Source organism: Vulpes lagopus, chromosome 6 (genome assembly GCF_018345385.1).
Source record: "Vulpes lagopus strain Blue_001 chromosome 6, ASM1834538v1, whole genome shotgun sequence".
Lineage (NCBI taxonomy): Eukaryota > Metazoa > Chordata > Mammalia > Carnivora > Canidae > Vulpes > Vulpes lagopus.
In genome coordinates this window covers 46,658,718-46,684,637 of record NC_054829.1, presented here as the reverse complement: position 1 = coordinate 46,684,637, position 25,920 = coordinate 46,658,718, and the positions used below count along the sequence as shown (strand labels likewise).

Below are 25,920 nucleotides of genomic sequence, written 5' to 3'. Positions count from 1 at the left end.
ATCAAAACATGAACATTATTGGGGTTCTTGATATTAATATTAAGCTTCTATAATGTTAATTCTTATTTGAAATCTTACTAAATCTTTTTGGGAAATAATGTGAGGAACATGAAGTAACATACCTAATTTTACATCACCATGATCTGTCAATAAAATATTTGCACCCTAAAACAAAAATAAAAATACTATTAAATTAGCAAAAAACTCCTAATAAAATTATCAATTTAAGTATATTAAAAGAACTTACTTTGATATCTCTATGCATTTTGCCTTTAGTATGCAAATAGGCAAGACCCTGGAAGTTAAAAAAAAGTATTCATTAGCAAAATTGCAAACTTACCAACTATATCATCTTTGTTTTTTAAGATTTACTTAACTGTTTTAGAGAGAGAGTACACAGGCTAGGGTCAGAGGGAGAGGGACAAGCAGACTCCTGGCTTAATGTGGAGCCTGATGCGAGGCTTGATCCCACAACCTATGATATCATGACCTGAGCCAAAACTAAGAGTAGGGATGTGCAACCAACTGAGCCATCCGGGTGCCCTAACACCTATATATCCTACTTAAATTCTCACTGAATAAGAAAAACTAGAATGTCTTTTGGGGGGAAAACTTACAAGAATTTCTTTTTACTAATCAACGTTTACTGTATTTTAAGATTTCAAATTCATTTCCTGGTAAAAATATTTTACTGTAACACCATCACTACAATCAAGATAATGAACATAACCGTCACTTCCAAAAGTCCCTCTTAGACACAAACACTGATCGGGCTTTCTATCATTACAGATTTAAGTTTTCTAGAGTTTTATGTAAACTGAATTATATATTCTTTTTTATCTGGTCCTTTTCATTCACAATAATTAATCTGAGATTCCTTGTTAATATATATATCAAGAGTTCATTCTTCTTTATTTTTGAGTAGTATTCCATTGTACAGACCAGAATTTGTTTACACATCCACCTATTGATAGACATTTGGATTGTTATTTAGTTTTTGTCTACTATAAATAAAGTTGCCATTAAGATTCATGTACAAGTATTAGTATGATTTTTTTTCCCTCAGATAAATACCTAGGAGTGTAATGGCTGAATTATATTGGTAATAAATTTAAACTTTTAGGCAACTGCCAAACTGTTTTCCAAAGCAGCTGTACCATTTTATAATGAAACCAGCAGTGTATGAAAATTCCAGTTAATCTATAACCTCACCAACCTTCTTAAGGTAAGTCTGTTTAATTTTTAGCCATTTTTTGAAAGCATCTGTTCAAATTTTTTGTCATTTATTTGTTGGGCTGTTGTTTTTTATTACTGAGTTCTGAGAGTTCTTTATGTACTCTGGATACAAGTTTTTGATCAGATATATACTTTACAAATATCTTCTAGTCTGAAGCTTCTCTTGTCATTCTCTTAACAGTGTCTCTAGAAGAATAGAAGTTTTCATTTTTAATGAAATCTAATTTACCAAATTTTTCTTTCATGGATCATGCTTTTCGTGTTATATCTGAAAATGCTCTGCTTAATTCAAGACTCCAAAATTTTCTCTTGTTTCCTTCTTGAAGTTCTAGTTTTAGGTTTTATATTTAGATCTATGATTACTTTTAGGTTTTTACATGTGATAGGAACTACAGCTTAAGGCTCATTTGTTGGCATATAAATGTCCAATTATTCCAATACCTTTATTGAAAAGTCTATATACTTTCTTCACTGATTTGTCTTTTCAACTTTGTCAAAAATCAGCAGTCCATATATGTGTAGATTTATTTCTAGACTTTCTATTCTGTTACACTGAGTTACTTTTCTACTCTTAAGCCAATACCACCAAGTTCTGATTATTATAGTTTTAGAAGTCCTAAAATTAACTACTGTTGGCTCTCAAATTTTGTGTTCCTTTAAAAAGTTATTTGACTATTCCAGGTCCTTTGTATATTCACAGTAATTTTAGACTGAGCTTCTCAATTTCTATAATTTTTTAAAGATTTTATTTATTTATTCATGAGACACACACACACACACACACACACACACACACACTGAGGCAGAGACATAGGCAGAGGGAGAAGGAGGCTCCATGTAGGAAGCCCGATGTGGGACTCAATCCCAGGACTCTGGGATCAGCCCTGAGCCAAAGGCATATGCTTAACTGCTGAGCCACTCAGGCGTCCCAAGCTTCTCAATTTCTACAGAAAAAAAATGTTTCTGTGGATTTTGTTTGGGACTGCACTGAATCTATAGGGGAGAATCTACTTGGGGAGAACTGACATCTTAACTATTTTGAGTTTTCCGATCCATGAATATGGCATAGTTCTCCATTTAATTAGGTCTTCTTTAATTTTTCTTAGCAGTCTTGTAGTTTTTAGCATGCAGGGGTTTATGTGTCTGTCATACACATTCCCTTAAGAATGTCATATTTTTTGGTGTTGTTTTTATAAATAGTATTGTTTTCAAAAGTTCTGATTGTTGTTAGTGCATAGAAACCCAACAGATCTTGTACATGGATCTTGAATTCTGCAAACGTTCTAGCCTCACTCATTAGTTCTAGAAGCTACTTTGTATAGTCTATTCCATTTTTTACATATATGATTATGTGGTCTGTGAATACAGTTTTACTTCTTACTTTCTAATCTGGATGCCTTTAATTTCATTTTTTTTCTTATTGCACTGGCTAAAACATCTAGTATGTTGTTGAAAAGAAATGATGAGAGCTGACATTCTTGCACTGTTTGATTGATCTTGGCGGGAAAGCATATAGTCTTTTACCATTAAGTATGACTAAGTTGTAGGTTTTTCAGAGGTATTCTTTATCAGGCTGAACAAGTTTCTTTCTATTCCCAGTATGGTCAGAATCTTTATCAGGAATGAATGTTGGATTTTGCTAACTGCTTTTTGTGTCTATATTTAAGATGATCGTGTGGTTTTCTCATTTTGTTTGCTAATATGGTCAATTACCTGAAATAATTTTTAAGTGTCCAATCAAAATTGCATTCTAGGATAAACCTCACTTACTGATGATGTATTATCCTTTTAAATATGTTGTTGGATTACCTTTTCTAACCTCTTAGTTTCAAGTTTTGAATCTGTGGCTATGAAGGCTATTATATTAGTCTGTAGTTCTGGTCTCTTGCAATATTATTTGATTTTGGTTTTGGAGAAATGCTAATCCATAAAATTATTTGGGAAGTATTCATTCTTTACTCTTCAATTTTCTAGAAGAGTATATGTAGAATTGGCATTATTTCTTCCTTAAATGTTTGGCACAATTTATCTATCCACATCATCTGATTTGGAGTTTTCTTTGTGGGAATATATACAGAACTATTCAGATGATTTCTGATCGAGTGATCTTTGGTAGTTTGTGTCTCTCAAAGAAATTGTTCATTTATTCAAAGTTATAGCTGGCAGAAAGCTATTTATAATATTCCTTGGGTACTGAATATCCTTGTTTCTTTCAATATTTGTAGATTCTGTGGTAAAATCTTTATATTCATTCCACATATTGGTTATTTTTTATTTTCTCTTAGAGGATTATCAATTTTATTGATCTCCTTAAAGGATCAGATTTTGGTTTTATTGATTTTCTCATATTTTTCTGCTTTCTATTTCACTGATTTCCACTCTGATTTTCATTATTTCATTTTTTTTTTCATTTTTGTTTGTTTCTTAAGGTAGAATTTGAAGATAATGATTTCAGACCTTTTTTCCTTTCTAAAGAAGTGTTCAGTGCTATAGACTTCCTTCTAAGTATTGCTTAAGGAACACCTCAAATTTTCATGCATTATGTTTTCATTTCATTTGGTTCAAAATATTTTTTAGTTTCTCTTCTGATTTCTTCTTTGACTCATGGGTTACTTAACAGTGCTTTATTTAGTTTCCACATATTTGGAGATATTCCAGAAATATTTCTGTGGATTTTTAATTTAATGCAATGTTGTCAGAGAATATGCTTTGTATGACTTAAATCCCTTAAAATGTATTAAACATATTTGATAGCCCAAAATAAGGTCTATCTTGGTAAGTGCTCTATGGGCACTTGAAAAGCATATGTATCACACTGTTGTTAGACTAAAATGTCAGTTAGGTCAAGCTGATTGGTTGTATTGTTCAAGTCTTCTACAGGTTGCATTGTTCAAGTCTTCTACATCCTTACTGATTTTCTGCCTACTTGCTCCACAAAATTATTGTGAGAGGGGTATATCTGACTATAACTGTGTGTCTATCTTCCTGTAGTTCTATCAGTTTTTGTTCATTCATTTTGAAGCTGTATACATAAACACTTAGGGCTGTTACGTCTTTTGATGAAGTGGCCTTAAAGAAGTAGTCTTAGTTCTGAAGTCTACTTTGTCTGATATTAACATGGCCATTTAGCTTTTTTTCAATAGTTAGTGTATCTTTTTCTTTTACTTTTGCTCTATTTGTATTTTCATAAAAGTACATTTCTTACAGGCTGCATCTAGCTGGGTCTTCAATTTTTCCATTCAATCTCTGCCCTTTTTATTTAAAAAAATTTTTTACATAACAAAATAATACATATAAAGATGTACAGCATGATGATTTGATGTGATTATTGAACAAGCTGGTTAACATATCATCAATTCATAGTTACTGGGGTTTTTTTGTAACAAGAGCACCTGAAATTTATTCTCTTAACATATTTCCAGTATTCAGTACAATGTTATAGTTGTCATGCTATACATTAGTCATCAATATATATGGCTGCTACTTTATAGCCTTACATCTCTCCATTTCTTCCCTCTGGCCCCCAACCTCCTAATAATCATCATTCATTTCACTCTCTGCATCTCTAAGTTCGACTATTTTAGGTTCTACATATAAGTGACTTACTTATGAATTATTTGTCTTTATGTGGCTGGATTATTTTGTTTAGTATAATATCTTACAGGTTCAATTATGTTGCCACAAATGACAAGATTTCATTCTTTTTCACGATCGAATATTCTTTTGTATATATACACTATACATTCTCTATTCATTCATCTGTCAATAGACACCAAAGGTGGAAATTTGTCAGCATAACAGAATTTTAAAATATTGAAATTAATCTTGAAGGGCATCCTTACCAAAGTTCATTTTATTCTTGGGGAATTAGAACCATAAAATAGATTGTGGTCATATACCAGGGTCAAAATGCAAACTCAAGCTTTTGTTTTATTTTTTACTTCTATTTAGTACTCTATCCATCACTTAAAAAAGCAATGACCTTTGGAAATTAAAATTTTTAAAAACCTGTCAACAATTCTCTGCAATGAGTGTGTTTTATAGTTTATGTGAACACAAAGTAGATTTCTACGTTATGAGATTACAGAAATATAAATATATATGTGAGTGTATATATACACATATATACGTATATGTATATGTGTATACATATACACATATACATATACAAACTCACATATATACTGAAATTTACTTTCATATATTTAACATTCAGACTTGACACAGTATGTCTCCTAAGCATGAGGAAACCAGCTCTTAGAAATGACTAGAGTTTTCTCTTAAATCAAGTGAATCCCCTAATTTCTAAAATATGGAAAAATACATATAGAACATCAATTTCACTACCCAATCTGGGAAATGTAGGGATAGAAGTATCAATTAACAATTTTCAGTTGTAAATTACCAAAATAAAAAACATAATCACTACTAAATTCCTAATTTAAATGTTTTAAAGGATATGAACAAAATCACTACTTGCTAATTTTCTTAATGAGTTTTTCAAGGTACTAAAAAAATAAATAAATTGGGAGAAATGCTACATACTCTATATCTTTATCAAAGGGTCACAGTTTAGTTTAACATACTAAAAGCTCTCACAGGCTCTGAAATAAAGAAGTAAAGAAACTTCGGTTTAATGCAATGTTGACCAAACTTATAAAATGGGGTTCTGCTATCAATGATACTTATTAATAATCACACAGAACTACAAGTTCCAGATAACATTCTGGGTTATGATTTGCTAATTTATTCTCATTTTGGGAGAAACAGTAAAAGACTTCATGTCTTATGCAAAAGAATTCCTTCTATTGTCATAAAACCTAAAGGAAAAGCTCATACAACTTGTTATGTTTGAGAGTTTTGGTGATTCATTCACAAAAACCAATTCACACCTGTGGCTTTCCTTAGCTTTGCAGCAACTGAGGGCTGAGCCTGACAAAAATGGAACACCAGACATCACCACTGTTTATACCAGCATCAGCTTAAATGAATTCTTGTGACTCATTCATGAAAGAAAGAACTCCAGGCTTATAGAATTACAATATGAGAGGTTAATAAAAAATCATTTGGTTTACTCTTTTTCCTTAGGGCAGATCATCATTTTATAGTTTTCAATTGTGAAACTAGAACTGCCTTTCTATCCACATAAACAAATGTATTACCTGTAAAGTTTCTCTGCATACATAGGCTATTTGCAATTCTGATAATGGCCCAGTAACTAGGAAAAAAGAGAGACCACATTATTATACATTTCAATATAACACATTAAAAACAGTCTACCTTAAAAATGACAAGCTACTATAAAACTTCTATACATATCACACTAGGTGACCTCACCATGAACACACATTGTTCTTATAAACAGGAAACAAAAAAAAAAGGTAAAGTTGAGAACATCAAAATATATTTTAAAAATGGAAGACTTATTCTATAACAACTTTGGTCAGTGGAAATATAAGCATTCATTATGTGCAAAGCATAGTACTAGACATCATAGGACATTCTATAGAAAATACTAGACGTGATCTTAATTCTGAACAATTTTTCTAAAACAGATACAAGAAAGGAGATAAACTACATAATTAATTACAGTTGCGTAGAGAACCATAAGAGACCAAATGTTGAAATATACTGAAAGACAACATATACTTTATTAAAGGTCAAGTTATTATTTCTTTAGTGTAATTCTTTATTATATTTTTCAAAACAGCAAAGCTCGATCCAACCCTTTATCTAAGAATTTAAAAAGTAACCAGGTAACTACCTTTTTTTTTTTTAAAAAAGATTTTATTTATTTTTATGTTAGGGAGAGGGAGGACATGAACAGAGGAGGAGAGGGAAAGAGAGAGAGAGGGAGAATCTCCAGCTGACTCCATGCTGAGCACAGAGCCCAGGGTAGGGCTTGATCCTAGGACCCTGAGATCATGACCTGAACTGAAACCAAGAGGTGGTCACTCAACAAAATGAGCTACCTAGGCACCCCCCTCTTCTTATTTTGTTTTTAAAGATTTGAGAGTGAGAGGGGTTGAGAGACAGAAAGTGTATGTGCAGGCATCCTTGAGAGGAAGGGGCAGAAGGAAAGGAGAGAGAATGTCAAGCAGACTCCCTGAGTGTGGAGCCCTGCTGGGTGGGGGAAGGGCAGCTTTGATCCCATAATCCATGAGATCATGACCTGAGCAGAAATGAAGAGTCAGATGCTTAACTGACTGAGAAACCAAGGTCACTTCTGACAACGAGATCTCTAGTATGAAATATAAAATCCTTCTGTAAGTACATAACCAGACACCTAAAAAATATGCTTTCAAAGGGTGCCTAAGTGGCTCAGTCGGTTAAGTATGGGACTCTTGATTTTGGCTTAGGTCATGATCTCACGGTCTGAGATCAAACTCCCCATTGGGCTCTGTGGGTTCTCTCTCCCTCTGCCTTTCCCCCACGTCTTTAAAAAAAGTGCTTTCTAATACCATGAGAATATTTGAAATCTGAAGTGGTGTTTGCCATATCAAGTACTTAACATATAATCTTCCCTTAAGAGAACTATTTTACTGCATATTTTAATCACTGGCTGTCTATATCTACACAGGAACATAAAATTTTGATTTTCAGTAACTTGATGGAATATTAATAAAAGAAGGGAAGCTACATTATTAACAGTTAATTTTAAGTGTAGATATTCTTGATTACTATGCTATCTAGTATATAATATACAAGGATGGATACTTCTTAGATTTAGTTTAATTCAACAAATATCAGGTTTAATAATGGAAAGTAGAAATTTTATAAAGAAATTAGATTAATGTCTTAAAACAATTCTCAAGTTGTTTTAATTAATTTAACTTAGTTTTAAAAATGCCAGATATATAGCTTTATTTATTTATTTATTTTCTTGAGTTTTCAGTCTGTAAAAGTGTGAATAAAAATAACTGTATAAAAACTTTTCATAAAAATGAGAATTCTTCATAAAATCATAGAAAAGAATTTTAAATTGATTGGAATAGAGCCGCTGTCTACCAATAATTCTTTAAAATCAACAACAGGATAAAATAAAAGAGAACATTAATTCTAGTGTGATAGAATACATAAGAAAATGACTAGTGTATATGAAAATAAAACTCACTTTTCTTTGAAAAAATGGGGTTAATTTTTTTTCCCAAAGATTTTATTTATTTATTTGAAAGAGAATGAGAGAGCAAGCACAAGCAGGTGGAGCAGCAGGCAGAGGGGAAGGGAGATGCAGGCTCCCTGCCAAGCAGAGACCTTGAAGTGGGCTCAATTCTAAGACCTTGGGATCATGACCTGAGCTGAAGGCAGACACTTACCTGACTGAGCCACCCATGTGCCTTTAGGATTCATTCTTGTTTTAAAAACTCTTTATAATATTTTATATATTTGTAATATTTATATGGTATTAAATATTATTTTAAATAAAAAGAGGCAGTGTCCAGAGTTTAGACATCCATCACAACTATTTTTTTGTCATGGATGTTATGTGACAAAATTAGACAATTATTATATTTCTTAATTTATAATTAAATAATACAGCAATACATTTTTATGATTATTCAAAATTTTACCTAAGGGCCCCACTCACGTTCTCCTCCCCTAGAAGTAATGGCTTAATTTGATACTTATCTTTTCATTTTGCTGTGCATTAACATTCATACATAATGTGAATATAAAAAATGATATTTTTAAAAGTCTAAGTGTGATTGATTATGCTATACATATTTTTTCACAATCTACTTTTTCCATTTAAAAAGAGGCCTTGGAGAGATATATCCAGGTCAATACAAATGGAGCTACTTCATTTTTAAATGCTGCACAATATTCCATATTATAGGTATAGTGTAGTTTAACCATTGCTCTATTGATCAATATTTTTAAAATCTGGCCTCTACAAGCTACAAATATTATTTAAACTTGAATACCACTTATTTTTACATCTTCTATGGTTCATAAATGTTTGAAAATATTTCACATAATTCTTATACTATGCAGAGTTGCAATGGGAGTTTATTCCATATTCAGTTAAATAAAGAAAAGAAAAATCGTTTTATAAGGATCTCTGATTAGTCTCATAAACTATAAAATTGGGAAACTGTCAAAAGCAAAAAAAATTGGAAGCTTAATTTTTAGTAGAGCCAATATGAAGACTTCCTAAATAGTAAAATCTAATTCAACTCAGAAAATGGCATGAACTAGCAGAATTTTCAATAAAAAATACTTCAAATTTTTAAAAAAAATATACATTTTGATTATAAAAATATAGCAATAACTAAACTGCTTCCTTAATTAGGTTAAGTGATTTTTTTTAAAATTTTTTTATTTATTTATGATAGTCACACAGGGAGAGAGAGAGAGAGGCAGAGACACAGGCAGAGGGAGAAGCAGGCTCCATGCACCGGAAGCCCGACGTGGGATTCGATCCTGGGTCTCCAGGATCGCGCCCTGGGCCAAAGGCAGGCGCCAAACCGCTGCGCCACCCAGGGATCCCTAGGTTAAGTGATTTTTAAGATAGATATACAATTTCTTTTACATAAGAGTTATTAGCCTTTGTATTTCAATTCTTATTTACAAGGAAGTTAAGGAAGTTTCAATTGTAGATAAAATACTTTCTTAGGGGCTCATAAGATATCCTAGAGACTACATCTAAACAGCAAAATTTGGGTTGTACAAGAACTCTTAGATTTCTCAATTCAGGCTTCAGCAAATTTAAGTGGATAACTAACAAAAAGAAAGTTTAAATTTCTTTTATGCAATACTACAGCAACAGAATGGAAGAATATAAAACAGTGTATCTACATACCAATATTCCTGGTTAACTAGAAATCATAAAAACAACAATCATTAAAGTCAAAGTCAGTTTTAAAATATAAGTCAAATTAACAGTACCATGGTAAATATCTTGAAGTGATCCGCCACCACAGTATTCCATACAAATCCATAGTTTTTCTCGACTAATATGAAAGAAAAAGAAAATTTTATTAGCTAGTAATTCTTAATCACTGAAATACTCTGAAGGCTTTCCCTTGTCAGTACACCAAGGTTTAGAATGGATTACAGGGTATAACAGGAAATTGTACTGACAAGCTATCTTCCAAATACAGAAAAGCATAGCAACCACTCATCTTAAATGGTTTAGATTATAATCAGTTTTATAAGCTAAAACATTTATTTGTAATATTTATCACCAGATAAGACATAATTGCATAAACAGAGGTGTCATTAATATATCAGGGGAGACAATAAGAAAACCTGAGAAAACTTCAGGCAATATAACTTTAAAAATTTATATATAATAGCATTTACGTGAAAGGGAGGGAGAGGGATAGTAAAAAAATATAAAATACAAGGAGAGCAGATTCTTTTTTACCTGAGATAGCTCCCAAAGTAGGCAACGATGTTACAATGTTTACATTCTTTAACCATAAATATTTCTTGTTGAATCAAAGAAAAATCATCTCCTGAGAAACAAAATGATAAAACTTAGTCACCAAGTTACTTTTTGCATCTTATATATGGGGAAAAAGAGAGGAAAACTTTACAAGAAATGTTAGAGATGAGGAATTAGACAGTCTTAATACTTTGGTGGGAATATAAACTTTCTAAAACACAGAAGCCTTAAAAATATATAAAATCTTTGAACTCATAATTTCACTTCAAAAATTTTTTTTCTGAAGGAGATCTGCACAGAGAGAAATGTTTTCTACAGTGTTAACAATGAAAGAATGATTAAATAACTTATGGTGCAGTTATAAATAATACATGTTAAAATGTTTTGATATGAAAATATGTTCATTATATATATATTAAGTGGAAAAGGGATGTTTAATATGGAAGTACATATGCATACAGAAAAAAAGTAAAAAAACATACAATGTTTATATCTGGGTGGTAAAATTGAAAGTAGTTTTGCTTCTTTTTATTTGTATTTTCCAATTTGTTCATTACAAACCTGTTTGAGTTATTTAACCAAGAAAAGTTACATTAAAATGAAATACTGGCGGATCCCTGGGTGGTGCAGCGGTTTGGCGCCTGCCTTTGGCCCAGGGCGCGATCCTGGAGACCCGGGATCGAATCCCACATCGGGCTCCCGGTGCATGGAGCCTGCTTCTCCCTCTGCCTGTGTCTCTGCCTCTCTCTCTCTCTCTCTCTCTCTGTGACTATCATAAATAAATACAAATTAAAAAAAAATGAAATACTGGTTAGTTATGGGAATTTCAGTTTATTATAGGAATACCACCTAAAATGGTATTGTTGCCATTGAACTTCATTCTGTACAGTAGTCTTTGGTGGGAAGGGGGGCTTTTTCAGTTTTTATTTTAATTTGTTAGTTAACATACATTAACTATCTATATTAATATGTTTTAGGAATACAATAGTGATTTAACAATTCTATTCATTATTCAGTGCTCATTGTAAGTGTACTCAATCCCCCTTCACCTATTTCACACCTCCCCCCTGCCACTCACCTCCCCTCTGGTAGCCACCAGTTTATGGTTTCCGGTTTGTTTCTTTGTTCATTTGTTTAGTTTCTTAAATTCCGCAAATGAGTAAAATCATATGGTATCTTTCTCTGACTTATTTTGGTTAGCATTATACCCTCTAGATCCATCCATGTTGCTATAAAAACCCAAGATCTCATTCTTAACATATATTTCTTAATTGTCTGCCAGTAGAATGGGCTCAATGGAGATAATCCGGCAAGTTGCAGGATAAAGCCTGCCCACCTAGGTCTAGAGGTTTACTTTGTCCACTCCTGGACACCAGAATGCGGTTTCTCCTTATATCTCTTGCCTTCACCTGAGCCTTTTCCATTTTGGCATTAAAGGTGATTTACACATGTTAATCTCTAACAGGTGGGCTAGACAGATTCTAGCCTATCCTTCACTTTACCAGAAAGCCCTGAATTACAAAGGAAGAGTATAGAATTCCCTAACTTTGTTTATATGCTACTCTTTTGATTTCAGCCTACTCACTTTTAAATGTATACAAAAGTCATATCTGAGCTGTGCTGAAAAATGCTCCAAATAAGTCTGGGATTTAGAACAGATTTTTCTCACAGGAGTAACTTCACAAATGATGTCTAACTTCTTAATGGTGCCTAAATTCTTAAACTGACCTTTAAAAACCAGTAATATGGCTGAATTAATACTAATAACAAACCACTACTTCCTGGGGAAATTTAGCCGAGTTCCACTCCACAACTGTGGTTCCAGCAGAGGCTATGTGAGATTTCTGCCAGAAAAGGTGGGGTCTTGGTGAGACTGAGCAACAGTTTTCTACAGCTGTAGCTGGAAGCTAGAGTTCACAAGAATAGGTCATTAATAACTCATACATTTGGGGACTGTACCTTCTTTGATAAACTTAACTTAGTGAATAAACTCCAATTTTGAATATATTCTTCATATATCTGTTTCACCAGTGTCTTAAACTTTAATCTGAAGTGAGGAGAATCTTCTTTGAATTGAAACTATACCATGGAACAAACTTACTATTTTTGTAATCCTGAAAAGTGGATAAGCTAAATATGGCTATTTACCACAGATGTAATTATTCTTTGATGGCTTATATTAGCTTCTTGAAAATGATCTAAATTGGGGTTCACTTTATTTTTCTGATTAGGTGATGACAGTCTACCATTTCCTTTTGAGATACAGCATAAAATCCATGCCTCGGGGCTATAGGTTCCAGCTCTGCTGTTCATGTATAAATGGGTTTTGAGGAGTTTATTTTCTCAAAAAAAAAAGTTTCATTCTTCATACTTATGCAATGTAAGGATGAGACTAGCTGAGAAATACAGAACCCCATATCTGCAGTATTGACTAAGTACCTGTTATTTCCAACTGGATGTCTTGCTAGCACCTTAAATTTAATATGCTCCAGGGTACCAATATCTTAAGAACCAATTTTCTCTGTGGACTTTCTATTTGTGTAATGACAGTTTTTTCCCTAAAGGACTAACCTCTGGCAGCCTCTTCATAACCATCCTAGGAGATCTGACCTCTATCCAGCAAGAGCTAGTTTGTGTCATGTCATATTTTACTTGCTGAAGGCACTGAGGTAGACAACTGACCTAAAAAAATGGGATGAGCTAATCACATCTGGTGTCTTGAAAATTTGAACAATGGAGACTGAGTAAGTTGTTAGTAACCAGGAGAATCACATTAAAAGTGGAATATCCTTTTCCATCATTCTATGAATAATTGTGGCTAAGGTTACTAGAGATGTACTGAAAAACCTGGCTGGTGAATATATCCTTATATAAGAAGGAAAAGATCCACCAGGGACTGAATGTGTACCAAAGCATAGGCAGAGATAGCTAGGAAATCACTGAGACCAGAAGCTTATTATCTTAGGCTCTTTTAAGAGAGAGAGAGAGAGAGAGAGAGAGAGAGAGTGTGTGTGTCTGTCTGTCTTAGGGAACTCAGGCTGATTTACTCCCAGGGAAAAAGAATGAGTCTTCAGACAGAAAAGTGATAGACTCATAATTCATAGGGAGCAAGAAGGATGGTAGTTCTGTGACTGAGATGGCTGACATTGGAACCAGTCCTATTTCTTAGGGAGATGTTGTTGCTTATTTTATAAATAACATGAAAACAAACTCTGTAGGACAGCTAAAAGGTACTTTTTTATTAGTATCATCCAACTACTATGTAAAGGCCTATATATTACACTTGTAGTTTTATCCCATTAAAATTCTAAATTGGATATCTTAAAGCACTGTCTCCCATTCTTAACTAATCATAAAATCACCTATTAACTAGAGATTCCTAGGCTTACTCTGTGCTTTCTGAATCAGAATCTTCAAGGGATTCCTAAATCAGGCAAGTTTCAGAAATACAGTTTAAAATAATTGTTCGGGGGCAGCCCGGGTGGCCCAGCAGTTTAGCGCCACCTTTGGCCTAGGGTGTGATCCTGGAGACCCGGGATCGAGTCCCATGTCGGGCTCCCTGCATGGAGCCTGCTTCTCCCTCTGCCTGTGTCTGTGCCTCTCTCTCTCTCTCTCTCTCTCTCTCTCTCTCTGGGTCTCTCATGAATAAATAAATAAAATCTTTAAAAAAAATAAAATAATTGTTTGGATAAGTATTTTGAGTTATAGTACCTGATTTATAAACAGTTTGTAACAACAGCTATTTATATCGACAGAACAGTTCCACTCCAAGATTATGCATTTTCATTCTTTGCTTTGGAGAACAACAAACTTGTCAACGCAGGTTTAACATTTGGCTACTGATAAACATAATTATTTTTTAAAAATATATATTTCTTTTACACTCCTTCCCTTCATCCATTGGGATGGTAGACAGAAAAGAGGGCAATGAACATGCATATAAATAATTTCTGTCTTACCTTCTGACAGTTAATTCCATATCAGGTGATCTTTTTCACAAATATATATATTTTCCTTAATCTTCTTATTCATCTTGCTGTCATCTAATTCCTGGTCATTTATATAGGAAAATCTCACTGTCTATTCTCTTTGTTTTATGCTTGAAGCAAAAAACAACCCTAAACATGATTAGTAAATTTAGAAACTACTATTGTAACATCTACTCAAGAAAAGGAAAGCCAAAGTCCTGAAGTTACATTGGACCAACAAACACAGAAATACCTGCTACTACTAAGTCCTTGGCAAGTGCCTAGATATCCTCTTCAAAATGTCCTTAAGATCTGATCTTCTAATATCTTGTGGAGAGTTTTTACATATATGTTTATGAGAGCCACTGGTCTGTAGTTCTTTTTTGTACTGTCTTTGGTTTTGGTATGAAAGTTATAATACTAGCACTAAAGTGAGGCAAGCACTGATGCTGTCAAGCACTGGGAACCTATGAGTGAAAAAACAAACAAACAAAACCAGACAAAACACTAGCTCTCTGGGTGGGTGTCAAAAAGTAAAACAAATGAAGATATATGTCAAATACTGTAAGTGCTGGAGGAAAAGTTAACCAGGGCTTGGGAACAGAGAATGATGGAATTAAGTGCTGTTTTACACAGACTAAAGGGTTAGAAAGGCCTTTATGATAAGATGATGTTTGAGGAAATAGATGAATGTAGTGAGGGAGTAGGTCAACTGGATCCCTAAGAGAATAGCATTCTAGGCATAAAGAACAGCAAATATAAAAGCTTAAAGGAGTTTGTCTGGCACATTAGAAAACAGAGAGAAGCCCAATGTTTCTAAAGTGAACCAGAAGAATGGTAGAAGATGAGATGAGCAGGGAATTAGAAGGCCAGATCAGAAATGGCCTTTTCTGGGATTCCTGGGTGGCTTACTTAGTTAAGCATCTGTTAATTCTAGTTGAGGTCTTGATGTCAGGGTCATGAGTTCAAGTCCACATGGGGCATGGAGTCTACTTAAAATATAAGGGGGGAGTACCTGGATGGCTCAGTCAGTTAAGCATCTGACTCTTGACTTCAGCTCAGGTCATGATCTCAGGGTCGTGAGATCAAGCCCTGAGTCGGGCTTCCTGCTCAGGTAGGAGTCTGCTTGAGATTCTCTCTCTCCCTGCCCCCCTACCCCTCCTAGAGTGCACATGTGTGCTCTCTCTCAAATAAATAAAATCTAAAAACAAACAAACAAAAAAACAGGGATGCCTGGGTGGCTCAGTGGTTGAGCATCTGCCTTCAGCTCAGGTCATGATTCCAAGGTCTTGGGATCAAGTCCTGCATCAGACTCCCTGCAGGGAGACTGCTCCCTCTGCTTATGTCTCTGCCTCTCTGTGTGTCCTTCATGAACAAATAAAATTAAAAAAAAAAAAAAAGAAAGAAATGGCTTTTCAGCCATCATCATAAGGACCTTGGATTTTTTTTTAATTTTTATTTATTTATGATAGTCACACAGAGAGAGAAAGAGAGAGAGAGGCAGAGACACAGGCAGAGGGAGAAGCAGGCTCCATGCACCAGGAGCCCGACGTGGGATTCGATCCTGGGTCTCCAGGATCGCGCCCTGGGCCAAAGGCAGGCGCCAAACCGCTGCGCCACCCAGGGATCCCAGGACCTTGGATTTTAATCCAAGCAAGATGGCAAGCCTTTGAGATTTCTGAGTAATATAGCATAGTATCTTAGTTTCAGAAGTATTGCTCTGGTTTCTGTGTTGAGAACAGCTTCAACACAGTGCATGGGGGTGAGTGGGGAGGGAAAAAGTTGGGGGAGTGATATCTTAAGGTCTAAAGCTGAGTGATCATTGATACAACTCAAGCTAGAGTTGAAGTGGCTTAGACCAGGATGTCAGCAAAGAAAGTGTTGGGAAAATTAAGAGTCTGGATATATTCTGAAGGTGGAGCTTTTGGAAGGTCAGAATGTTTGTGTTTTTTCAAAAGTTCCACAAATGGGGGGCAGCCTGGGTGGCTCAGCGGTTTAGTGCCTGCTTTCAGCCCAGGGAGTGATCCTGGAGTCCTGGGATTGAGTCCCACATCAGGCTCCCTGCATGGAACCTGCTTCTCCCTCTGCCTCTCTCTCTCTGTCTCTCATGAATAAATAAATAAAATCTTAAAAAAAAGTTCCACAAATGATTTTTATATACCCTCCTTCCCTCAACTGAACCACTCTGTAATTCCTAGTAACCTGCCTGAATTTATGCAGTTATTAAGTGGCAGGTCTGACTCCAGAGCTCCAAACTTATTCTCTCTCTCAAACCCCTTAAAATTCTGTTCTTTTCATGTGACAATGTTTGAGGAGAGGGCTATAATCTTGACTAATACCAGCAAAATATTCCTTAATATATACCAAATGAAATTTCAGAAAGTTTAGCATATTTTAATATTTCCACAAAAAGTGAAAACAAATTTTCCAATTGTTATCTCATCAAATATCAACTGGTTTATGCTTCTTCTATCTACTAAAAGTATTTCTAGTATAAGTATTGGTCGTATTTCCTACTTTAATCCTCCATTAACAAATTCACAGAAAACTATCAGAAACATGTCTAGTTCTATATGGGCATCAATAATGGAAATTACTTTTTTAAAACTAAATAAAACCTATTTTATTTCTTATTGTATAACCTTAATATTCTTATAACAATCAGCCAATGTGAAAAAAATATAAAGAACAAAATAGAGATCACCCATAAATCCAGTATCCAGAGACACTCCCCATTCACATTTTGAAGTTTTCTTCCAGTCCTATAAAGTATAAGGTTTCTCCCACCATATATACAAACTGGACTCCTAATGTACAATTTCACAACCCAGTCTGCAAATTGTATGTGTCATTAAGAATCATTTAAAAGGTATCCAAATTAGGAAGGAGGAAGTAAAATTATGTTTGCAGATAATATGATCTTTTGTGTAGAAAACTAAAGAGTCCACAAAAAAAAACTTTTAAAATAAACAAATTCAAAAAAAAAATTCAGCAAAGTTGTAAAATACAAAATCAACACAAAAAATTAGTTGTGCTTCTATATACTAATAATGAATAATCAGAAAAGGAGATTAAGAAAACAATTCCACTTACAGTTGCATCAAAAAGAGTAATACACTTAGGAATGAGCATAACAAGGGAGGTATAAGTACACTGAAAACTACAAAACAATGCTAAAAGATAGTAAGATGACACAAACAGAAAGATATCTCATGCTCAGGAATAAGATGATTTAGTACTGTTAAGATATCAATAAAATACCCAAAGCAATCTACAGATTCATCACAATTTGTATCAAAATCCCAATAACATCTTCTTGGGAGAAACAGAAAAAAAAACATCCTAAAATTCATTTGGAACCTCAAAGAACCCCAAATAATTTTGAAGAATAGAGTTAGAAGAAACACACTTCCAGATTTCAAAACACAATACAAAGTCACAGTAATAAAAATAGCATGCTACTTCTATAATGACATTCAGATCAACAGTACAGAGAAGAGAGCCCAAAAATAAACTCCTACAATTATGATCAAATGATCTTTGACAAGGGTGCCAAGACCACTCAACAAGGAAAAGAGTCATTTCAACAAACAATGTTGGGAAAATTGAATATCTTCATACAAAAGAATGGAGATAGACCCTTACTCTATGTAGGTACAAAGATGAACTCAAAATAAACTAAAGATCTAAATGTAAGACTCATAAAACTCTTAGAGAAAAACTTTTTAACATTGGATTGACAATGATTTCTTATATACAGAGCCAAAACACAGGCCAACAAAGGCAAAAACAGATAAATGGGATTATGTCAAACTTAAAAATTTTTTTTCATCAAAGAGCACGATCAACAGAGTGAAAAGACAACCTGTGGAATGGGAGAAAGTATGTGCAAACCATATATCTGATAAGCGGTTAATATCCAAAACATATAAAGAATTCCTACAATTCAATAACAATAAAAAATTAAAACCAATTAAACCAATTAAAACATGAGCAAAAGACTTGAAAAGGTATTTCCCCAAAGGATATACAAATGGTCAACAAGCTTATGAAAAGATGTTCAACATCACTAACCATCTGAGAAATGCAAATCAAAACCACGACATATTGTTATCACCTCATACTCATTAGGAAAGCTATTATCAAAAAAAAAAAAAAACAGAATAAAAAGTGTTAGTAGGGACATGGAGAGAAGCTGAAACTCTTCTGCACTGTTGGTGGTACTACAGAATGGTACATCATTGTGGAAAACAGTATGGCAGTTCCTCAAAAAATTAAAAATTTACTACCGTATCATCTACTAATCCTACATCTAGGTATATATCCAAAAAAATTGAAAGCAAGTATCAGAGATATTTGCATGCCCACGTTCATAGCAGCACTATTCATGATAGTGGAGAGATGGAAGCAACCCAAATGTCCATCAACAGATGTAAAGAGAGAAATCAATGTAGTTTATACATACAGTGAAATACCGCACATCCATTAAAAAGGGAAGGAAATCCTTGTTACACACTAATTACAATATGGATGAACCTTGAGGATATTATGCTGAGTGAAAAAAGTCACTCACAAAAGGACAAATTATAGGAAGTATCTAAAGCAATCAAATTTATAAATATAGAAAGTAGGTGGTGGTTAACCAGGGACTGAGGGAAGGGAATTATTTAACAGATATGGACTTTCAGTTCTACAAGATGAAAAAGCTCCAGAGATGTATTTCACGACACTGTAAATAAACTTAACAAAACTAACCTATAAGCTTAAAAATGGTTAAGATGGTAATGCTTAATAATACATACTTTATCATAATAAAAATAATTTAAAATTATGTGAATATAGCCTAATTTATTTAACCATTTCACTACTGTTGGATATTGAAGTTTTTGAAATTACTATTTTCAAATACATGTTTTAAAAATAAAAATCCAGTAACCTAAAAATTTTGGTATCATTTATAGTAAAATTACAATGCAAAAAGTAGCCCTTTAATTAGTATTTGTAACACTTAGCAATGAAAAAGCTTTTTTTTTACACTAGTAAGTACTAAATACATTTCTGAAGTTTATGAAATGAAATCAATGCTAAAGACAGATATCAAAGAAAACTGATTTTACTATATAGCTAATACATTAACAGTATCATTTGTAGAAAACCAATTAATTCAATGCTAAATATTATCAGATAATTTTCTTCTTGATTTGATTCTTTCTGTTAGTAATAAGGAAATATGAGTTTTTCCCACTGAGCAAAATGAACAGAGAATGTAAATAGAACAGTTATTTCTAACAAAATATTTTCTTTGGGATGCCTATCTTAGATTCTGAAGACTCATCTACAAAGAAAATCCCTGTTTTAAATTCACTAACTTAGAATCAGACACTGAAGTTCACCTTTCAAATTATATAGTAACAAAAAACATCTTCATGTTATCTTGTATTCAAAAAGCAAATTGGGGGATCCCTGGGTGGCGCAGCGGTTTGGCGCCTGCCTTTGGCCCGGGGCGCGATCCTGGAGACCCGGGATCGAATCCCACATCGGGCTCCCGGTGCATGGAGCCTGCTTCTCCCTCTGCCTATATCTCTGCTTCTCTCTCTCTCACTGTGTGCCTATCATAAATAAATAAAATTTAAAAAAAAAAAAAAAAAAAGCAAATTGGGATCTAACTGAAACCGAGTACCCTAGTATGACAAAGTGATTTTTACCTGTAAATGTCTATTTAGCCGTTATTAGTTTTTTGTATTATTTAAACTCAATAAAAATAATAATACTGATGGGCATTTGTAACCTCAACTTAACTATTCCACCAATTCATACTTGAACTTCCCAAATAGTGAAGAAAGCATACTTATTTTACTTAAGTAATATTAATACTTAATTTCACAGATTATTTTGAAAAATCAAAATTCTTAGATTTTAAAATAGAAGTTAAATACTAAAAAAGAACATACCACTTAATGAGAATAGCTGATATTTGTCCTATTTGGCCAAAGCTCTTACTTTGGGATTTCTTCAAGAACATTAACAAGGTAAACTAATGGTCGTCTAAATCTTTATATACATTTGACTTTTTAAAAATTTACTTTCTCCTGCTTATACTTCTAGCAAACAAGATGAAGTATTATAAAACAAAACTGAGGGGTGCCTGGGTGGCTCAATGGGTTAAGTATCTGCCTTCGGCTGAGGTCATGATCTCCAGGTCCTGGAATCCAGCCCCATGTCCTGTCAGTCCAGCTTCCTGCTTGGTGGGGGATCTCTTTCTCCCTCTGCCCCTCCCCCCCCACCTGCACATGGTGCATGTACTCTCTCTCTCAAATAAATAAATAAAAAAGAATAAATGGAGAAAAGTTTTAAACATCCATTCAAAGATACAGATTCCTATTCATTTTAAATAGTGTCTCAATTAATGAAGTACATTTAACTTGTTATTTTACCTAAAAATGCTGAATTTTTTTTAAAGATTTTATTTATTTATGAGAGAGAGAGAGAGAGAGGCAGAAACACAGGCAGAGGGAGAAGCAGGCTCCATGCTGAGCCTGACGTGGGACTCGATTCTGGGTCTCCAGGATCAGGCCCTGGGCTGAAGGCGGCACTAAACCGCTGAGCCATCTGGGCTGCCCAAAAATGTTGAATTATTTCATGAACATTTTCAGTTCAGCATTTTAAAAAACAAGCACACAAACAAACAAAAGCTTACTGCATTAATCACCCTGGATAATGATTTTATTTAAATTGTATCCATATAAGCAAGGCTCACAGTTTTATTTTGTTTTTAACTGAGGTATAACTGACATACATTATATTAGTTTCAGATGTATAATATAATGATTTGATATTTGTATATATTGTAAAATGATTACCACAATAAGTCTACTTAATGCTTGTTAGTAATTACAACATTTTTTTCCTGTGATGAGAACTTTTAAGACTGTACTCTCTTACTAACCTTCACATATGCAATACAGTATTATTAACTATAGTCACTGTGCTAAACATTATATCCCTATGACTTATTTTATACCTGGAATTTTGTACTTTTTGGGTGAATCCCTTCACCCATTTCACTTACCCCCACCCAACCTCCTCTGACAACCACCAATTTGTTCTCTGTATCTATTAGGTTGGTTTTTGTTTTTCTTTAGAGTCCAAATATAGGTGAAATCATATGGCATTTGTCTTTTTCTGTCTGACTTGTTTCACATAGGATAATATCCTCTAAATCTATCCATGTTGCCACAAATGACAGGACTGCATTTTTTTTTACATCTATACACATCTTTATCCATTTATCCATGGACAGACACTTCATACATATCTTGGCCATTGTAAAAATTGCTGTAATGAGCATGGGGGTGCATAGATCTTTTTGAGTTAGTGTTTTCATTTTCTTCAGACGAATACTCAGAAGTGCAATTGCTGTATTATAGGATAGTTTCTATTTTTAACTTTCTGAGGAACCTCCACACTGTCTTCCATAGTACCAATTTAATTTCCACCAACAGTGCATAAGGGTTCCCATATCCTCACTAACACTTACTTCTTGCCTTTTTGATAAGAGTCATTCTAACAGGTGTGAGGTAATATCTTATTGTAGGTTTGATTTGCATTTCTCTGATGATGAGGTATGCTGAACATCCTTTCATACATCTGTTGGCCATCTATGTCTTCTTTGGAAAAATGTCTATTCAGAGATTTTGCCCATTTTAAATCAAACAGTTTGGGATTCTTTTTGCTACTGAGTTGTTCACAATTTTTAACAAACTATCATGTGCATAACTTTAAAATACTACCCTTTAGTTTCACCAGAAAAGAGAGGTAATAATGGGAGAAGAAAATGAGGAGAGGGAAAAAAGGATTTTGGTATCAGCTTTCCCAGGAATCTTGCCTCTGTTCTGGCTGTTGGCTGCCACTTAGCTACAGACTTGTTGAGCAAAATGAGCATCTGTAAAATGAGTTAGAGGGAAGGCTGCAATTCAGACACAGACAGGAAAACATGGTGACATGCATCATCATATCTGCCTGCTTTCTTAGGGCAGTCCTTATGTCTGACCAAAGAGTGGAAAATGAAACTAAAATTCAAAAGGTATCATTAGTATCATTTATTTTCAATACTTAATCACTAGTAAGCCAAACTTCATTTGAATGTCACCATTTGTAAGATAGTATGCATATTAAGTATCTACTATAAAAATAAGATACAGAAATGATTTAATCATTCTTAAAAATAATCATTTGCCTGTGTATACGAGGGCAACAAAAATATGGAGACATTGGAAGGAATGCTGACATTTTCTTTTTCTACTGTTTTGGGGGCTAATTAAAAAGCCAATTCCCTGTGCTAATTTACTTTTAACTCTACGTTTCACTTAGAATTTTTATGAATATTAGAAAGAGTTGCAAAAGCAATCTGTTTCAGTGAAATTTTAAATATTACAAGATTAAATTGTGAGGTAGATCTGTAATAAAATTCAAGACTGTACAATTAGTATAAACCTCAATAATCTATTTTTAACTGGGGTGAAAAGTATTATTAAGTTTACAGCTGACATAACATTTAGTTAAAGAAAAAAGTCTTGTTTATGTTTTACCAGACACAAGGCTTTTTCTAAGTCATACTGGCAAATAATTATCTTTTCAGGTCTAAATATAATTTTAAAGCAGCTCATCTGTTAAATCAATACAAGGAAGCACTTCTGTATTATACTGGCTTTACTGCAATTTTTTTAAAAGCTACTGAGTACAGCTAAGAATTCATTTCTGAAATACAGCTGTCTCCAGAATTACTTGAAGTATCTGAACTGAATGTTGGGAAAATTCACTAGCCTGACATATTTTTTACCTAATCATTCCTGTTCCAAAAATGTGAAAAACACTATCTACTTTAGCTTTACTGAAAATGCTTTAAAAAAAAAGATAGGGCAGCCCGGGTGGCTCAGCGGTTTAACGCCGCCTTCAGCCCAGGGTGCGATCCTGAAGACACGGGATCGAGTCCCGCATTGGGCTCCCTGCATGGAGCCTGCTTCTCCCTCTGCCTGTGTCTCTGCCCCCGCCTCTCTCTTTCTCTTTCTCTCTCTCTCTTCTTTCTGTGTCTCTCATGAATAAATAAAATCTTTTAAAAAAAAAAGATAAAAATTTTGGTCAACAGAAAAACATTTTTTTAAAAAAGGGGAAAAATACAAAAGAAAGAATCCACAAATAAAACAATAAAACAACCCAATGAATAAAATGAATAAATATTGAAATAAAATGAATTAAATGAATAAAATCCTTGTCATAACTAGATCAACTCCTCAAATTCTAAAGCACAGATGATGAAAATCAATTAAACTATTTATTAAAATGAAAAGTATATGTATAGTTAAAAAAAACTTTTTGTTGTTATTTACTAAATTTACTAAAATTACAATTACTATTAACCATGAATTGGAATCTGAAGATATAATAAATATTTTCTGAACATCAGAGCTTATAGAAGATAAGGAGTATTAGTACTGCAAACAGGCAGAAGCAGCAAGACCTGCAGAGGAAAAATGCCAAGACAGCCTTACAGTTTTCCCAAACACTATACATGGAGAAAATGTCTAGAGATTTTTGAGGGTGGAAGAATGCATGATACAAACAGTACTTTATCTAGTCAACTGGTCATTCTTATTCAAAGACCAAAAAAAAGACATTTATAATATTCATTTGTACAAAGACTGAGTGTCTACTGTGCTGTATTATATACTGTTTCAGGCGCTAAAATTTAAGTCAAGAGAGAACACTATATATTCATTTATATTTATTATATAAATACATATACATACATAAACATATAAATTTTATTTCAGAGAACTAAAATAACAAGGGCTTGAGTGGCTACTTTAAATTAGGTAGTTAGAAATGGGTCTCTCTGAGGACATGACTTTTAAGCTGAGATGTAAATGACCAGAAGCCTTCTGTTCAACAGATATGAAAACCAGTACTTCAGGTAGAGCGATGGGCTGTTTTAATCTTGGGCTGTTTAAATAAAAAGAAAATGAAAGCAGAGTAGAGAAAAGAAAAAGTTACACGGTAAGTTCAGAGAAGCAGACAAAGCAAATCATGTAGAAGGTTTTATAAGGATTGTTAAAAATGTGAATATTATTCTAAGTGGATTTGAAAGCTTCAGGGAGGTTTGAAGCAGGAGACACTATGAGATTTGTATCTTAAAAAGATCAGTCTGGTGGCTTTGTAGCAGCTAGATGGTAGCAGATGGGAGGTGTGGGAGAGGCAACAGGGAGACCAGGAGGGTAGAGAAAGAAATAAAGAGAAGTAGACAGATGCAAGATATATTTTAGAGGTAAAGGTGAAGTAACCTGCTAACAGACTGACTATGGAATACAAATAAGAGAGATATCCCAAGGACAATGCCTAGATTTTTGGCTTGGCTAGCTGCTTATCAAAATGGGGAGGGCTGAGAAAGGAGCAAGTTTGGGATAAACAATTTGTGGATTCAAATTATACTACTGCTAATACGTACAGGAAAATGTATGTGATATGATCATTCTATTAATAGCTAATATAAAATAAGCCAGTCAGAATGGCAGGGACATGGCCTGAAAAGACCAACAGTGAGCACTGAATCCACTTAAGTATAAAACTAAGCCCAAATAATTAGTATATTATAATTCTTAAAAGATATGCAGACTAACATACACTCAATGCCCCAGTATAATAAAAAAAATTCTCAGGCAAAAATCTCCAAATAAACTAACCAATGTCTGAAAATTGGGGACGAAGAGGCAGAAGGGTACAAATATGTAAAATTCAACATCTTTAAACCTAGAAGTCAATGACTTCCATTTCTTAAGTTAATAAACATGCACTTAGTCACGTTAATCAAAGTCTTGTAAGCCATCCCCTGTTAAAAGTAGACTGTGTACCTTTCAAATTTTCAGCAGTAAAGATAAGAGAAACCTTAGGCATAATTTTTTAAAAGCTTCATTATTAAAAACAAAAAACATAACAAAGGATCAAACATCTCACTAAACAATGATACAGTAATAGACTCATCTACTAAAAGAAGAAAGAATCAGATTGGGTTATAAAATAAAACTCAAGTATGATTAGGAGAAACATTTAAAACCAATGACAAGAAAAGATTAAAGTAAAATGACAAGCCCAAGTATAGCAGCTCTATTTGCTATATGTCACACAAATATAAATAAGAAGGAGGGTTGGCAAAATCAATGTTTGATAAAGTCAAAGGCAAAAGGGCATGAAAAGCTATCTATGAAATGCTATGTATGAGAAGCTATCTGCCAGAGAGAAAATAAGTCCAAAAAAATCAGTGACTTACATAAT

General features: G+C 33.7%; 1 protein-coding gene across 4 annotated transcripts in view; it reads right to left on the bottom strand.

Annotated features, from left to right (window-relative positions):
- MAP4K5 (mitogen-activated protein kinase kinase kinase kinase 5) overlaps window positions 1-25,920 on the bottom strand; it is a 108,913-nt gene that overhangs the window by 50,609 nt on the left and 32,384 nt on the right. For 3 of the 4 annotated variants that reach the window (XM_041758338.1, XM_041758337.1, XM_041758339.1), the window contains exons 4-8: window positions 10,607-10,697; window positions 10,126-10,190; window positions 6,399-6,454; window positions 248-295; window positions 123-165 (exon numbers count right to left, since the gene is read on the bottom strand). In XM_041758338.1, the coding sequence (XP_041614272.1) occupies window positions 123-165; window positions 248-295; window positions 6,399-6,454; window positions 10,126-10,190; window positions 10,607-10,697 (303 nt within the window). The remainder of the gene's footprint in view (window positions 1-122; window positions 166-247; window positions 296-6,398; window positions 6,455-10,125; window positions 10,191-10,606; window positions 10,698-25,920) is intronic. The other variant, XM_041758340.1, reaches the window with a different exon arrangement.